Source organism: Tyto alba, unplaced genomic scaffold, assembly GCF_018691265.1.
Source record: "Tyto alba isolate M040663 unplaced genomic scaffold, T.alba_DEE_v4.0 Super-Scaffold_44, whole genome shotgun sequence".
NCBI classification, from domain to species: Eukaryota; Metazoa; Chordata; class Aves; order Strigiformes; family Tytonidae; genus Tyto; species Tyto alba.
In genome coordinates, this window is record NW_024881320.1 from 307,455 (window position 1) to 324,449 (window position 16,995).

At 41.0% G+C, this 16,995-nt stretch overlaps 1 protein-coding gene across 2 annotated transcripts in view; it reads right to left on the reverse strand.

Annotated features, from left to right (window-relative positions):
- Positions 1-16,995, reverse strand: part of ZNRF3 (zinc and ring finger 3) — a 99,220-nt gene that overhangs the window by 31,903 nt on the left and 50,322 nt on the right. For both annotated transcript variants that reach the window (XM_042805721.1, XM_042805720.1), the window contains exon 2: positions 6,641-6,766. In XM_042805721.1, coding sequence (XP_042661655.1) covers positions 6,641-6,766 — 126 coding nt within the window. The remainder of the gene's footprint in view (positions 1-6,640; positions 6,767-16,995) is intronic.

Below are 16,995 nucleotides of genomic sequence, written 5' to 3' on the forward strand. Positions count from 1 at the left end.
GGCAGTGCTAAGACAACAGACCATGGAATCGAAAAATTTAAATACAATGTTAATGGAGACTCTTAAAGAATGTGACTGATTCAGAAGGCCAGAGCCTTTAATACTAGCCAGGATGCTATTTTTCCCCTCAAAACGCATACTGTTTTTTTCATTGCAAAACAATTGGACTGATAAACAAAATAGTTTGTGTTTTGTTCAGGGTTTTGGTGTGTTTGCTGTGTGCAACGTAGGATCTATCAACTAGTCCATAGTCAAAGCACTGTAGTCTCATTTGAGAAACTGCTGCTTCATAACAACTTCCTTCCTAACACAGGAGTTCAAAACAACCAAGATTAAGTTTCTACTGCTGAACAACTTCTCTCAATCTGTAGTTTGACATGCATTTCGGCCAGCACTGCCATCAGAAAGAGCAGTCCCTTTAACCTCCTCCTCTTGTCTTACCTCCATTGGACCCTATGCTGCCAACACAAACCTTCATGTAGCCACACAGTGAAACAAACCAACCAACCAACCAACAAACCAACCAGCTTAAAAGTCACCCATACTATTACTTTTCAGCCAGACCAATTACATTTTGCTGTAAATTTTGAGACTACTGCCTTGAAATTAATTCTAAATGCTTTTTAGATGCTGTTTACTAAGGAGAAACATGGGCTGACAAACAGAAGGCAGCAAGGTCCCCAAATTGTGGAATGGATACCACAAGTGGAATGTCAACTACTTCAGTGGATGTAAGAAGTTTTCCTAAAGTCAGTACCTTCCCACTGCATGTGACTCAGGACCCATCATAGGGTGGGTTACTGCAGTTATCACTACCTGTTGAAAGTATCTGAACAAGCAAAGTTTTGGAAACATGTATCAGTGGTTTCAGATATGTGTCATTAATTTTAGATCTTAATCTACTGCATAGCTCAGTCTTAATTTCTGAATAGGTTTAGCATGGAAGAACGTTTGCCTAAATTCCATATGCATTTCTACCACTGAGCTGAATCAATTTCTACAGGATATTAATTCAAACTGTATGTAAAACAATGTTATACAGAAACAAAAGGTATGCTTATATAGACACTGCAATTCTAGTTTGTACATACAACTGTACGCTTAATTTAGGCCATTAACATAAAGGTATAAGTCAATTTTATTTAACTTGCCTTTCCTTATTACTTTCATTAACTCCAGAAGAAAAGGATTAAAATTGATTCCCCATAGGCCCTCTTGTTCATCAAGTCTTAGAACAGATCACTTTCTATTCAGGAACTAAACTATCAACATAGCCCCATGATTTCTCATTTGACTACCTTATAAGAATCTTTATATTTAAACTAAATTGTTAGACAAAAGGTTGGGAATCACAGTTAGACTGTTTAATGCAGACTCAAAGTATGATGATTTTGGCCCCAGCCTAAGTAGTATAATTATAATGATGACATTGCAGAACAAGAGATTCTTCTATTATTTGTGTAAATAAACTCTGAAAAGAGAGAAAAGAAGTGAATGGATACTGGAAGAACTGCTAGGAATTTCCTTGTATTATAGATTCCTTTGATCTGAAGAAAACAGGAAGCTGTAGTAGCAGGGACATCCTCTCTTTGTTAGGTTCTACTCAGATGCACATCCTCAAATACACACATCCTATTAATACAGAAGAAGAGTCCCTTCAGCAATCCTTGGAAGAGAAACAAGAACAAAATCCTTCCCTGTGGACTTTCAAGCCTGCAGAAAGGGAGTAAGTGCTACTTTGAAGCAAATCTTCAGCATTTTCTCACTATCTATCCTTCACTGAAATAAAAAAAAAATAAAAAACCAGCAGCATTGCTGGGTTGTATTTCACTGTCTTGTCATATGTCATTTGCTTCAAAAATGACCAGGGTGTGGGAAGAACAGGGGAGCTGTGTGTCGGAACGTGCAGGACACACGCAGGTACTGCCAGCACAATGCAGTGGATGCAGGCATGCAACAGGTATTACAGGCAACCCTGCTTTTCCCTTCCTCAGAGCAGAGTTACACTTCTGGAGCACGTGCGCTGGCAGGCAAAGGAGAAGGAGTCTCATTGTGCTGTACGCAGGGAAGGCAGGAATTCCACGAGGGGAAAGGTTCTCTTTGAAGCACATGGCATGGAGAGCTTCCCAGTGACCATGGCAACTGCTCAGTGGGTTCCCAGCCTGAGAACCTAGTTACTACAGCCATGCCTCCAAAACAAAAAAAAAAAAGTCTCAAAGAAGGAAAGAGAGAGGGGGAGGTGGGGTCGGGGGTGTGGGGGAGAGAAGTTGGAGCAGAATTAGCCTGGCAGAAACTGAGCGGCTCCCTGGTAGGCAAATCCAGCCAATAATGCTGGTCGGGTTCACGGGGTTTCCTTTTCATTTCCAAAGCTTTCTTCTTCCTCTGTCATTCCCCTCCTAGCCCTATTCAGGAGCTCATGAGATCAGTAAAACCCAGGCCTTTGCTTTGCCTGCATGCAGCATTGCCTCAAACAGGGCTGCGCCGTGATCAAAGGCAATGGTAAATCACAGCTGCCACACACACCCCTTTCCCAATCAGGGTCCAGTTTTCACAGGCATTCTAACGGAAGATAAATTTTTTTAAACTCTTCCGTTTTCATTACACCATATAAATCTGACTAAGAAGGATGAACAATTAAAAACTTCTGTATGGAAATGGACATATTAAATTCTGTACAGCTACCAGTCCCATTTAGCACATGGATAAACAAGTGGAGTGAGGCTTCTGAAAACACAGACCAGGGTTTTACTAAAAACAAAATGAAAAAACCCAAAACAAAACAAAACACCCCCAAAACCAAAACACCTCAAATCAAAAAAGGCCACAACCACCAAAACCAACAGTAAGAATAAAACCATACATCTTTGTACCAGATTTGTGTGTCATGGAATTTAGCTCTACAGACAACTTCTAAGCAGTCCCTACATTCTACCTCACAATATTCCAACCTTTCCACAATATCATCTCTACTTTCTTTATTTTCCTTTACTATTAAACTAAACAAAACCTCATAATTTATTCCTTCATATATTCATGCATTCCACCATACAGACACAAGCACCAAGCTTTTTGCTTCTATTACTCTATCAGTCGACACAAATGTTCACCAGTTTTACTGAAATGAGTTTAAATTGGCTTCCTTAAAACAGGACATACATATTCTTTTATGGTTTGAGTTAGTACGAGCTTTTAAACACATTATTTTATGATAGGCTTAAGCTGACAAGGTTGTCCATTCCTTATGTAAGAAAGATGGACAAAGTAATTGCTAGCTTAGCCAGGATAACTCTCCCTGTGTATCCTCTTAGTCCATAGCAAAGACGAGGATATTCAAACTAGCTTTCTCAGTGAAAAGTGTCCAAATGAAACAGAATTGCCTACAGGTGCCATAAGCTGGAAAGGGAAGTGCATACACAGACAACTGCCCTGGCAGAGTCTTTTTATTTTGCCCAAAATTGTTGAGGCAGACTTTCAATCATAACCATGACAGTTTTAAAAGAAAGCAAGTCCTTAACTTCTCTCACCTTCTTAGCACCAACTTTATTCCTATTATCAAATCAATAGGTCAAATTGATCCAATCACATCGCTTTCCCAGTATAGAAGATTTGTCTTTCATTTCACAGAATGGCTTCTAATGAAATTAAGATCTAAGAATAGATACTAGAAGATCCCAATGGCAATTTCAGCATTAGGAAATAAACCGGAACTGAAAAGGGGAGATATATTTGATTTCAGTGGGAGGTATAATGGATTACACGGTCAGACTTCTCTAGACAAAGCATAATTCCTACAGTCTAGAAGTTCAAATGCCCTATATACTCAATTTTATGCACTCTACTACATCTTCTAAGGAGGTAAGAATACTCCCATTCAGTGAAGTCTTACTGTCACCCATCTGAGTCATTCATGCACATGCGTGTGTAACAAGGGGGTTGCTTTGCCATCTATCTCACTTGCATAATATTTGGCTATCAGCAACACCAGCAAAGGTGAAATGCAACACTTGATATATCCCAGAGGCCAGTACGTTTCTGAAGTGTTGCATCAGGCCTGCATCTTGTAAAATCCATACTACCTCCACAATAGATAGAAGTAGGCAGGCCTACTTTACAGAATTTTGGAAGAGCGTGAGCTTACCACAACTCTACTGAAAGGCAAACACAGTATTTGTCTGGAAGATCAGACAGCGCAGGACAAGCCACCTTGGGGGCAGGATAAATCAAACTAAATGAGGAACAAATCCTTGATTTCTTCTTCCTTTTCTAAATGGAAGAAGTTCCATTTCCCTTATGTGTTCAAGGCCACCCTCCCCCACGTTTTTGTCCTTACCTTTTTCCTTTCCCTTTCCCTGCTCCATTCCTTTCTCCTTGCCTCACCTTTTTCATTCTCATTCCATTTTTCCTCTCCTCTCCCTTCCCCTCTCCCCCTGTCCCCTCACTTGTCCTGTCCTGTCCTCTCCTCTCCCCCTCCTCTTCCCTTTTTCTTTTAAGTCAGATGGCTGCCAAATCCTAAAAACAAACAGAAGACACACATACACATGCAGCAGGTTTGATATTTACCCAGACAAAACAGTTTACAGGCCAAACTGAATACTCACGTAGCCATTCACACCAAACGGCATAGAAACCGAACTTTTCAGAGACCCAGACAATCACAATGCAATTTGTTTCTACTAAGTAAGATAACCAGGCTGACTTAATTGACAGACCTGCAAGAAGCTCATGGCTGATGCTCCTGTGGCTATCTGCACTCAACAATATTTCAAGAATTTTGAGAAGTCCTTCAAATCAGGACATAATGTGAGCATAGGGAAGACTGAGCAGAAAGGTTACAGAGAAAAGATGGGAGAGGAAAAGCTACAGCAGCAAGCATGAAGTAGGGAACAAATATTACAGGAAAAGAAGGATAAAAGGAGATAAATGGTGACATAAAAATACAGAAGAAGGAGCTGCATTACAGTTACTGTGAAGCAAGTATTGCCTAGAACCTTTGCCAGTCTTTTTTCACCTGCTAAAATTACTGCACATAAACTGACACACTGAGGAAAAAATTGTGCCTAAACTGTCTGGACACCCTACACAGGATGCAGGAGTCGCATCACCATTATGCATCAATGTAGATGCTACAGAGCTCCTGAAGCAAAGCCAGGGTCTGCTGTTCAGCAGGGCAAGCTTCGGGAAGCTAGATACTGAGATGTACTCATTCTAAAGATTAGTGTGGCTTTGGGAGTATGGGGAGTACAGAGGACATGGTGGGATTTGGGTATACAGCAGTGGGCCAGGCAACCAATGTCACTATGTCAGAAAGCATTTATAATGTTGTTTGTGCCAGATATCTATGGTTTCCACTTTCTTCATCCAATTTGCACACCTACTTCCTCACATGCTTTTCAAGCGCCTGATAGATGGGACTGAACAGATTCCTTCCTTAAATGGCTTTCCTCAAGACTCAACTTACTCCTGGAATTCACTTATGGATTACTATGCATCTTTCAATACTCAATCTTCTCTAGTCCCTATCCTCATAAGACCTTATCCTCAGATTTCATCCTTCTAAGACCAAAGAAACATCAGCTGGAATTTTCTGAAAAAGTTGCATTATGTTGAAATTCAATAGAAAGGGCAGTCACTTCTTAAATAGATGTTTCTCACCATGTACCACAAGCTAAACCTGCAACAAATCTTAGGCAAGCAGATGGTTTCCCATTTCCTCTGAAATGTTGGCATTTTAGAAGTTTTGTTTATAAAAATACAGAGACTAATTTTATCTACAAAACGTCAACCTAGGATTTTGTTTTCTGCTTGATACACTACATTTTCACTGCTTACCTGAAGTCACCATGCTATTCTACCAAAGTCTCAGCGACTCGAGCCAGCTGGATTTTAGGATGGACCTCAGAGATTTTATGCGTTTTCAACTACTCAGTTAGTACCAGTACCACTACTGGAGAAATTGTGGTCTATGCTCTTTCTGCTTTCCTTTTTAACATATCTGGCAGCAGTAATGATATCTTACTGACTTCATCCCATAAAACAAAGGGAAATGTTTTGCAAGGCATTTAGATTCCAGAGCCCATATTCCACAGGGAGATTCCAGCAAGATGAAAATTTTTATTTCTTTGACCAATACAGTAAGATTCACTTGTTATTGGAGATATCTATCCTGCAATCAAAGCAAAGAAATCTCTGCTAGGGTTGAGGACTCCTCTTCACCAAAAAAGAAAATTAATGTATAGCTTCTGAGAAAATTGTACCTAAGGAAAACCAACAAAATGCTTTCATTTTGACTGCTTTTGATAAGAAGCTTGCATTGATTGAGTTAGCATCACACTTGCAGTTCACCCTATTTCTACTCCAGTATTGCTTCTGCTAAACAGCCATTTTTGCAGAAGTCTTTGCTGGATTCATACAGAGCTCAAAAAGGGAACGTGTGCACTCAGCTCCCCATCACCATCTCTGTCAACTGAGTTATGACATGATATTTCCCTGAGGCACCTAACATGAAAACAGGTGAAATGGGAATATTTTGTGGAGTAAAGGGAGTTTCCTCTTGGTTTATTTCTTGCTGATTTTTCTCAGAAAGGGACTAACCCTTCCAAAAAACAGTTACACGCAGCATTTGCCTCAAACTACACCTTACCTTTCCTAAGACAGTGAGGCATGGCTTAGGCTCCAACTCCGGCTGTTCCAGTTTCACCACTCCTACCCAGCCATATTCATACAGGTCTTCCTCATCATTGCTATTACACAGTCCGAGTGGATGCATCTGAAATAGAATCAGAAAGAAACCTTTAGCCAATCAGTCAAATTAAAAAACCACACAGATTTCTTTTGAATACCTTAGTTTATAACAAATATACGTTTATTTATTAAGGCACACCAGAAAAACTGAAACGTAAGGCTGCGTATATGAAGAATTCAGTACGTTTCTAAAGCACGCTCTGAGTAGGAAACCTTGGTATGTTCTGTGAGATCACTGTCACCTTGCTTATGAAAAAAAAAGTTAAGGCTCACAATTAAATGTGATTATAGGTCCTCTTCTCAGATATAAAATAATTAAATACAAAGCTCTACTCTGTATTGCAAGCCAACCTTCCTTGCAAACTGACATAAATAATACAAACTATTTAGCAGAGTCACTCATAAAAGCTTTACATGACATGAGATCCAGAACCAATGTTTGAGAGGCATTATCAATTTTTTTTTTTTTAATATTTGCACAATATTAACTATCTGTCATCCTTTGAAACATGCCTATCACATAGTTCAAAGTAAGGTACAAGAAGCATCCTAACTTATGGAACAATCTCTATTTTTTTCTGAACTCAAACGGGGGGGAAGTATGATGAAGTGAGAAACTTCAGTCTCCTTTTAGATATATCTGTTTCTCATACATGGCAACAACACACATTTGCTTTGATTTCAGATATTCAAGCTCTTCCTCCTCCTTCCAACGTTATGTAGTTACTCTGATTTTATTATGGCAAGAAGCTTCCTATGCATTGATTTTCTATACTTTCTTTGTCTTTTCCAAGTTTGCTGTCCTTCATTAGGACAGTATATTTGCTATAAAGTAAGGTGTGAAACATTAAACTTCTCACACTATTTACTATGTTCTCCTTGTTCTCTTTTTCCCCCAACTAAGATCTCAGATTTTTCAAAGACTCTTACCTAGGAGTTTCCCAGGCTTTAACATATATGAAGAAAAAGTTCTTTGCAAAAAATGTCTGTACATTATCCAGCTTCATGCCTTTCCTTAAATCTCATCTTTGGCTAACTAGATGAAGAAAACCACAAACTGGTATCAACATTATAACAATTTCATTTTCTGGTAGCTTATTATAATAGGAGGAGATTATACTGCTCAATAATTTACCTATATCACTAACCCATGCAAATTAGCACCATGTAATGGTCACTAATCCTGAGATCTCTTCTGTATTACCAGGTTGTCATTTTGTCCTTTTCTCCTGTGTCTTGTACCTTGACTTTCATTTTGCAAGTGATTGAATACCAGGAAAGCTGTTTATCTTATCTTGTGGGACCCTGACTTTATCAATAACTTTAGTGATTAATGCAAAATATGGGAAACATGATGCTGGTCTGACACAATGCAGAGATTTTCCTACCACCCATCATTTTTCAAGATTTGTCACCAATCCACCTGTATTTTGAGAAGAGAAAAAAAAAAAAAAAAAGCCACCACAGTATTAGGCAGACAGAGTAGAATCCTCTGCCCAAGTCTTAATTCATCCTTCCTCCTTGTTTTGTTGTGAGTTACTATTACACACTCCTGAGCGGTCTACAGTCTCACATGGATAAGCAGTTCAACCTACTCTGTTTAAAAGCTTGGGGCAGGTATTATCACTGGAAGACGAACCACTCCTTAAACTCAGCATCTGATGGATAAACTATTCCGCACAGACATAAAAACAGGGAAGGGAGTCAGGCAGAGAATGATCTCTCCAAAACTGCCAGTGCATATATTCCAACATAATTAACCCCAAAAGGAGTCCATGGAATCCTTTAAGTAAACATAAAGCTTTAATCTATATTAAATATCTAAAGAAATAGAGAACCATTCCCTTGATGTAATTCCCTTGACGTATGCTGTATCAATTGATCTTTGAAACCATAACCCATATCTAAGAAGTTTCTAGTTCAAAATCCTTGAAATGTGCTGGGGCACTTTCCACATGCCTGAAAGGGCAAAACTGAAACCACGACTCAGGTGCTTTTATCCAAGGTTACAAAATCTGTATACATTGCTGAGGGTTTAAAATAACTTCAAAAGGAGCCGCACAAATTTTAAGTGGGTTAGTGTTACAGAGCAGACAAACAGTAAACCAAGAGAGGAGGAACATTTTACTCTGTAACTCTATCACCTCAAAAAAGTCCTGATGATTAAAAGAAAACTTCCACCCTTTTGTACTTTTTTTCTTCCCCCCTCCCTGTCTGCCAGGGTAAGGCATTATAGTGTTACAAACCACCATATGAACAGCTCAGGATATTTCTATACACTGTCACGAGATTAAAAGTCTTGGTCTTTTTTCCCAACCATACAAAAAATACTGTCTCTACCCACTTTAGTGCAGAAAACATCTTGGAAGAAGGCCAAGAGGAACAGAAAATTCTTTCCACAGCCACTTTCCTCCAGAATACTGTTCTTCCATAACAGCTTCCAAGTGTGAATAGCTCTTTAGATCACAGTCACCAAGCTGTTATGACCCTGGAAATCAGGATAAGCCCAAAGTTGAAAGAGCCTCTTCTCCTCCTTTTACAAAGCCTGTGCTTCCTTACCTTTAAAAAGAAATTGGTGATTTCGTCTCCTTCTCAATGACAACACTGGCCGACACCCTGTCTCCAACAACAATGCCCCAAACACCTGAGAAGACAGCCTTCCTATTTAGAGGCAAAAAAGCTGCAAATTATGCACAATTCCAGAAACAGTTCAATATTTGCAGTGTAGAATATTCAAGACCTCTGAATAGGGTTTTCAAGACATTCAGGAATTTGCAACAGTCAAGCACTCTGCACAGCCTAGCTCAAGCATCTCACCTTCATATACAGGGCATGTACTCCATGTGGCACAGAGCACCCAGGCATTTAGCAAAGTCAAAGTTGCATTTCTGAACACACCTGCCTTCTTCAAAAAGCTAGGTGGCCTGGAAATGGACCTATGCACAGTTTAGTAAGCAAAAATCATAGGCCTGGAAGCAGCAGAGCCCTCAAAACTCAAATAATCTCCCTGCTTCTATCAAAAACTGACAAACCACTACAAAAAGTTTTGCCAGACCTTAGGGGTGCCACAGCTTAACAATTCCTTATGATTTTAGACTTTACTAATCATGAAACGACTATTGATGTATTTTGGGAGGGGAAGGGCAAGGCAAAAAGGGAGACCCAGGGAACTATAGGTCAGTCAGTCTCACTCCTGTACCCAGCAAGATCACACAGCAGATCCTCCTGGAAACTATGTGGAAGGCACATGGAAAATAAGGAGGTGATTGGTGACAGCCAACACAGCTTCACTAAGGGAAAACCGTGCCTGAACAAATTTGGTGGCCTTCTACGATGGGGTTACAGCGTTGATGGGTAAGGGAAGAGCAACTGGTATCCCCTAACTGGACTTGAGCAAAGCATTTGGCACTGTCCTGCATGACATCCTTGTCTCCCAACTGGGGAGATGGGGATTTGAGAGATGGACCACTTGGGGAATAAGGAATTGGCTGGATGGTCGCAATCCAAGAGTTGTGGTCAACAGCTCGATGTCTAAGTGGAGAGGGGTGACAAGTGGTGTTTCCTAAGGGGTCACTGTTGGGACGGGCACTGTTTAACATCTTTGGCGACACAGACAGTGGGACTGAGTGCACTCTCAGCGAGTTCACAAATGACACTGAGCTGTGTGGTACGGTGACATGTTGGAGGGCAGGGGTGGCATCCAGAGGGACCCTGACAGGCTGGAGAGGTGGGACCAGGCAAACCTCATGGAGTTCAACAAGGCCAAGTGCAAGGTCCTGCCCGTGGGCCGGAGCAATCCCAAGCATAGATCCAGGCTGGGTAAGGAGTGGGTGGAGAGCAGCCCCAAGGAGAGGGACCTGGGGGGTGTTGGTAGATGGAAAACTGTCTGTGAGCCAGCACCGTGCCCTTGTAGCCCAGAAAGCCAACTGTGCCCTGGGCTGTGTCGAGAGAAGTGTGGGCAGCAGATCAAGGGGAGGGGATTCTCCCCCTCTGCTCCACTCTGGGGAGACCCCCCTGCAGTGCTGGGGCCAGCTCGGGGGCCCCCAACAGCAGAAGGACACGGAGCTGCTCGAGCGGGGCCAGAGGAGGCCACGAAGATGCTGGGGGGGCTGGAGCAGCTCCCCTGGGAGGCCGGGCTGAGAGAGTTGGGGGGGTTCAGCCTGGAGAAGAGAAGGCTCCGGGGAGCCCTTCGAGCGGCCTCCCAGGGCTTAAAGGGGGGACAGGAGAGGGGGGGAGGGACTCTGGATCAGGGGGTGGGGGTAGGATGAGGGGTGATGGTTTTAAACTGAAAGAGGGGAGATTTAGATTAGAAATTCTTTACTGTGAAGGTGATGAGACACTGGAACAGGTTGCCCCCTCCCTGGAAGGGTTCAAGGCCAGGTTGGATGGGGCTTTGAGCAACCTGGTCTAACGGAAGGTGTCCCTGCCCATGGCAGGTGGGGTTAAAACTAGATGATCTTTAAGCTCCCTTCCAACCCAAACCATCCTGTGGTTCTACAAATGGCAGCAAAAATACAGAGCAATCAGGGACACAGTAAGGTAACAACCAGCCTATGGCTCCTGTAAATCTCATTTGAGGTTTATATCATACAGCAGAATTTTGCTGAAATGGAGGCTGCCACATCATTTGATCCCTGCCTCCAGCAGACCATAAGCCAGCAGAAGCTGCTGAGGCTGAAATTACCAGAACATTTTGACTCAAGCTTCCACCCAAATGATATAATGAGACCCCTAAAAAGACACTCATCTCTTTCTGACAAACTCCTAACCACATTCATTGTCTCGATGGTTCTCCATGATAGAACTGCAGGACTTTGTCTCCTGTTGTATGAAAAATTTGATATGCAGCTTCCAAGATCATAAAGAATGACCACTCCTGTAGTGTAGCTTTGCAGAGCTCCTGCATTCCAGTCAGAAGGAAGGAGCAGACAGCATATCTAGTACATTCTCCCTTCCAGCAGAGGTATATGCTGTCCAAAGACTAGAGGAAAATCTTTGAGGAAAACCCCCTCATCTCACTTTACTAGATCAGTCAAGGAATAAGACTCCAACAAACTGCATGCATTAAAACAAAATCCACATGTCAGTATTAGCTAGCTAGTACCATCCGAGGCATGTGTATCATGCAGTAGGTACCAGGCATTGGTTTGAAATCCAGAGAATGAATTTTGGAACACACACTAAAACTAAGACCCGTATGTCTAACTAAATGAGCTGTCTCTTTGAAAAGCTGCACAAGACTTCAAATTGAGCACAGAATACGAAGCTGGAGTGGAGAACACGTAAGAATGAAGAACTGTATGAGATCTGAGAAACATCAATTATTTTTCTGGCAAGAGGTGACTTCTGCTCAGCATTTATTGACTACTACATAGTATTCTGAAACTTCTTTTCCAAATACCAACAGCCCCTGCTTCTTGAACCTGGTCCAAAGAACTGCATTTTATAGAAAGTTTCTGAACTCTTTCTTGATGCAAGAACATAAAACAGAAATCCCTGGCAAGCTTGTCAATAAAGGAAAAAAATAAATAAGCAGGAACTCATCTCCTCAGTACGGGACTCATGTCATTCGCACAGTTGTATTCTCAAAGAAATTCTCAAATTCTTATCCACACCCATGAACTGAACCCACTTAGAACCCACACTTTTACTCACAAACTATAGCAAGGTTGTACCATGAGCTAGTTACTAGAAGAAAGCTGTGCTCTGTCTAGCAAACAAAACCAAACAGCCGTCACAGAATAATTCTCCTCCAACATGGCCCTGCTGGCTACTACCATTGCTGTGTAAGGACAAACGTGACCACAGCAAGTGGATTCCATTTTGTAGTACAATGACCCAGGCACAGAATGTCTACCTCACATTTCCTACCAGTGCATAGAAGATTGAAGTAGGCAGAAGACTGAAATTTAATAAACCACCACATAATGGCAAAATGATCTTGCACATGAGAAACCTCAAACCCAAATGCAAAACCCAGTGTAAGCAGTAAGCAAAACTAATAGGGTGCCGCAGGCTCTGTGCTGGCAAATGTAGAGAACTTACTAGGTACATCTGCAGGCTACAAACTCCCAAGGATTTTGTTGCATCACACTGGAATCTCACCAGAGTAATTAACGAAACAAATTATATTATGGCAGTAGTACTCCCTCAAAGTCTGTATGTTTCAGGAAGGGACAATTGACAAAAACATTGCACTGTTCAATTAAAAACATGCGCATTGCAAAGCTGATCTGTTCCTAGCCTATTTGTTCCAGTGAATCTGAAAACCTACAGGGCCAACACAAATATTCAACTAAGGGTTAAGTCAGACACATTAGTTATCAGCTCTGTGTAACCATTAACACATCGAGGGAGCTCATAGTCAAGTGCCCGGTGCCAGCTATTTTAATAAAATGGCATTATCAAGTCAATGACAGGTTGTACAATCTACCAATTTACTAAGGTTATCATGACCAGAACTTAGGAGCATGACCTCTGTCTCCATCCCCAGCACCTCATCCTCTGGGCTCCTCGTGGATTTCTGTGACAGCATTCTTCTCATCTTCTCTCTGGGTGTTCTCATATGTTCACATTGTTCAGATTTCAGGTTTTTAATGCAGATCATTTAAACCTCCACTCAAACCAGCTTCCCCATCAATGTCATCCTGATCTCATGCCTCATGGATAAATTACCAATGGCAATCTGATCAACTTCCTCCAAATTCTGTCCCTACCCCACCTGCCAAGAGAAGACGTTCACTTCCCCCACCTCAAAAAACATTTGGGTTCTTGCACAGCATTTTTACATTTGCAGAAATCCCTTACTGTGTTTGTTTCTGCAGGGAATGCACATCTCTCTTTATACATCAACTCATCAATTTCCATCTTACCTACTGCAACTTCTTTCTCCCTGAAGACCTACAGTAAGCTTTCTGACCAGCACTGTTAAAATCATGTTTGTGGTGCATCACTGAGCATGCAAATTCCACCCAGGAATCTCTTATCTGCATAAATTTCTTTCTGGGTTCACATCCCAGCCAACAGTATTTCATTCACACTTCATACTGAGATTCCAATGGCTAACAGGAAAGCTGGCTTCAGTGGTCCATTCACAGGGTTGGGTGTTTTGTTTTGTTTTTTTTTCAATTCACACTACAATTAAGGATCCCAAAGGGCCCAAACAAACAAACAAACAAAAAGACAAAGGGTACATTCACACCATGTGAAGATCACAAGTGAGCTTCGACCTCCAAGCCATTAAATCTACATGGTATATCATGTCACCAAATATTTATTGGCTTGGGTGTGGAAGCAGGACAGTCATGTCCATACACATTAGGGTGATACCATTATATTGCCTTGGGGCCTGTGCTAGCTTGGATAAAGCCAGGCTGGCATTTCTCTGCCTTATATAGTTCCAGTAGTTTACAGACAGACAAAGCATGTCAACACTGTAAACAGATTCCCTAATTTCAGTTCCACTGAAAACAAAACACAACAACCCTAAGGGATCCCAACTCTTCCCCTTTCCTGCCAAGACATCAGTTCTAATAAGTACAAGCCAGGTCTAGATAACGAGACTTGGAGAGTCTTAAAAACTTTAGTAACGTGCCTCTGAGACTCAGCATTACCTTCCCAAACTTTCTTCTGGTTTAATTCTTCATTATAAATTCAACTCTTTAAATCCCACAAGCCACAAAACATCGTTCTTTCTCCTCCACCCTTTGGGCAAAAAACAGCTGAAAGATTGCCCATGTCACGCATGCCTTTCCTGAGCAGCTGTATAGCTTCAGTAGCATGACCTCTGCTCCCCTCTTGAAAGGCTTCCTGAGATATGGCAGTACAGAAACATAACAAAGCACATACAAAGTTTAGAATGTATGCTCTGATCACAGCAACACGAGATCAGTAACAATCGAATTAAACAAGAAGCTCTTCACTAAAATTACCTATTTATTCTTCCCATTCTTTTCTTAGTTCCATGTTAGTCTTCCTCCAAATTGAGCTGCCAATGTCTCCCTCTGTGCTTAATCCTCTATAATTATCAGGTGTTTTACCTCTTGACAAATAATAAAGAGATACAAGATGTAGGATTTTTCATTAATTTTGAGGTTTTGATCCCATTTTTGAGGTTGACCTTTTTTTTTTTAAAAAAAAAAAAAAAACACAAACAAAAAAACCCCAAACCAAAACAAAGCATCTCTCAGATTTAGTAAGTCTCCTACATACCTATTTACCTTTTGCTTATTCGTATTGTTCTGTTCAGTATATCACAAAAGGCAGTCATATCTACTCACATGCAATGTGCACCAACAGAATTTGTGGCTTATTTTTATTGGTAATTCAGCATACAATGAATAAACATAACGCTGGGAATCCAGGTAGATTTACATATATGTCAGAGGCCCCTAAGCAACTCTCTGCATCGATCGAGGACTTCAGTTGGTAACACTGCTATAAGGACTTTCATACTTTCTGTGGCAGAGGATTAGTGTTCAGAGAAGCATTGCATATAGTTTCCAGTTCATGAAACAAAGGTCAGGGTACCAAGACATCCTTTTCCAAAAAACTGATGACTTGCTTGTGGCCATGGAAGAGTATGTGCTATAAAATTCTGAACTATATGTTAGCAGAACCAGACTCAATATTGCCTGTCCAAAATAAAGTTACATTCTACCCTGGTAAACATCTCTTTTCTTTTAAGGTTCTCTCTTGCCTCTGATGAACCAGCACATTTTGAAATACAAAACTGAAGTATTCCCCCGCTTTGTTTAGCTATGTATTTGACAGAAAGACTTAGGTAACCCAGTTATAACAAAATTTCATCGTTTTGCAACAGTAACCAGAAATTACACTGATGCAGGGGCAGGGATTGGGTGAGGGACTGACATTGCCCTGAGCACCCATGTCCCATCCACTGGACAACCACCATCCCTCCAAGCGTACATAACTGATTTACTCACAGAAGTGAAAATTTACCAGGCAGAAGGAGAAAGGACAAAAGTAACAGAAGAGAGATTTAAAATGGCCCATAGATGCATACCAGGAGCAGAGAAGAGTGAAATATACTTTTTTAGTGGCAAAGTTAGAACAAATTCTAAAATAACACAGAAGGGCTCTGGGGACCTATCTCTGTCCTAAAGACCGTAAAAGAGAGGATGAGAAGCCAGGCATGGCAGATTTTTGTCTGCATTATCAAATAAAAACAATGTTATATTTAAGGTGCGTATCAGAAGTGTCTACCCAGTAGCACAATTTTGAAAAACATGTATTTAAGACACACAAAAATCCAGAGTCAACACCAGTAAGACATGGACTGTATCAACAGAAAACTGTGTTCACAAAAGGACTCCACCACAAGCCAGAGGTAGTTGGTGGATTCTGCTTAGATTTCACAGGCTTACATTGTAGTAGTCTCAGTAGATCATGACAGAGAGAATAGATTGCCATTTACTGAAACAGGGATATCAACTAAAAGTGCAACACGAGGTACTGAATTTAAGAATTCAAGCTTGAAACACATGTTACTTCTACTGATTAAGTGCTTAGATGTGGCAGAACACCACCCCACTCGCTGGGGCCAATGGTGCTTACAATAGGACTCTTGCAGTGCAAGTGCCTGTCACATTCTCATCTCTGGTTTACAAGTGAGTTGACCCTGATTCTCAGACAAAGCAGTAGCCTTCTTCCACTCCATCTTGGGAAGATGTTTGCACAATAAACACCAGTAGGATCAATCATCTATCTGACCAGGCGTCACTGTATGGATAGAAAAGTGTTAGAAAGGAAGATGGAAGTGGCATGAGGACTTAGGCCACTGAAATGAATAGAAAATCAAAAATAAAACCCATGCTGAAATAGTAAGGATGTTTTCCAGCATGAACTTCCAGAAAGAAAAATCTAGAACTGGAATAACAGTGTGGAATTTTAATGTTTGAATTAAGTTTTTCAGCTTGATGGAAAGTGGTGGTTTTGTTTGGTTTAACATAAAAAAATACAGTTCTAGCACATAACTGCACCTTAAACACTGGACACAATTCTGTAGCAGGTTCTCCAGTAGGCAGAAGTCACACTCAGTGCATTAGTGTGCTAAGAAAAGAGGAAATTGAAAAGAAGAAATTGAAACCTTGCTCAAGGGTCTTTATGGGACATACTTATGCGACCAAAGGTACAAGTCAAAAGTTACAATTTTCAAATAGAAACAGCAGCTCTGACCCCGCATCTACCAACATCATTTGACTACCAAAGCTCACTTTTGCCCTTACCAACCTA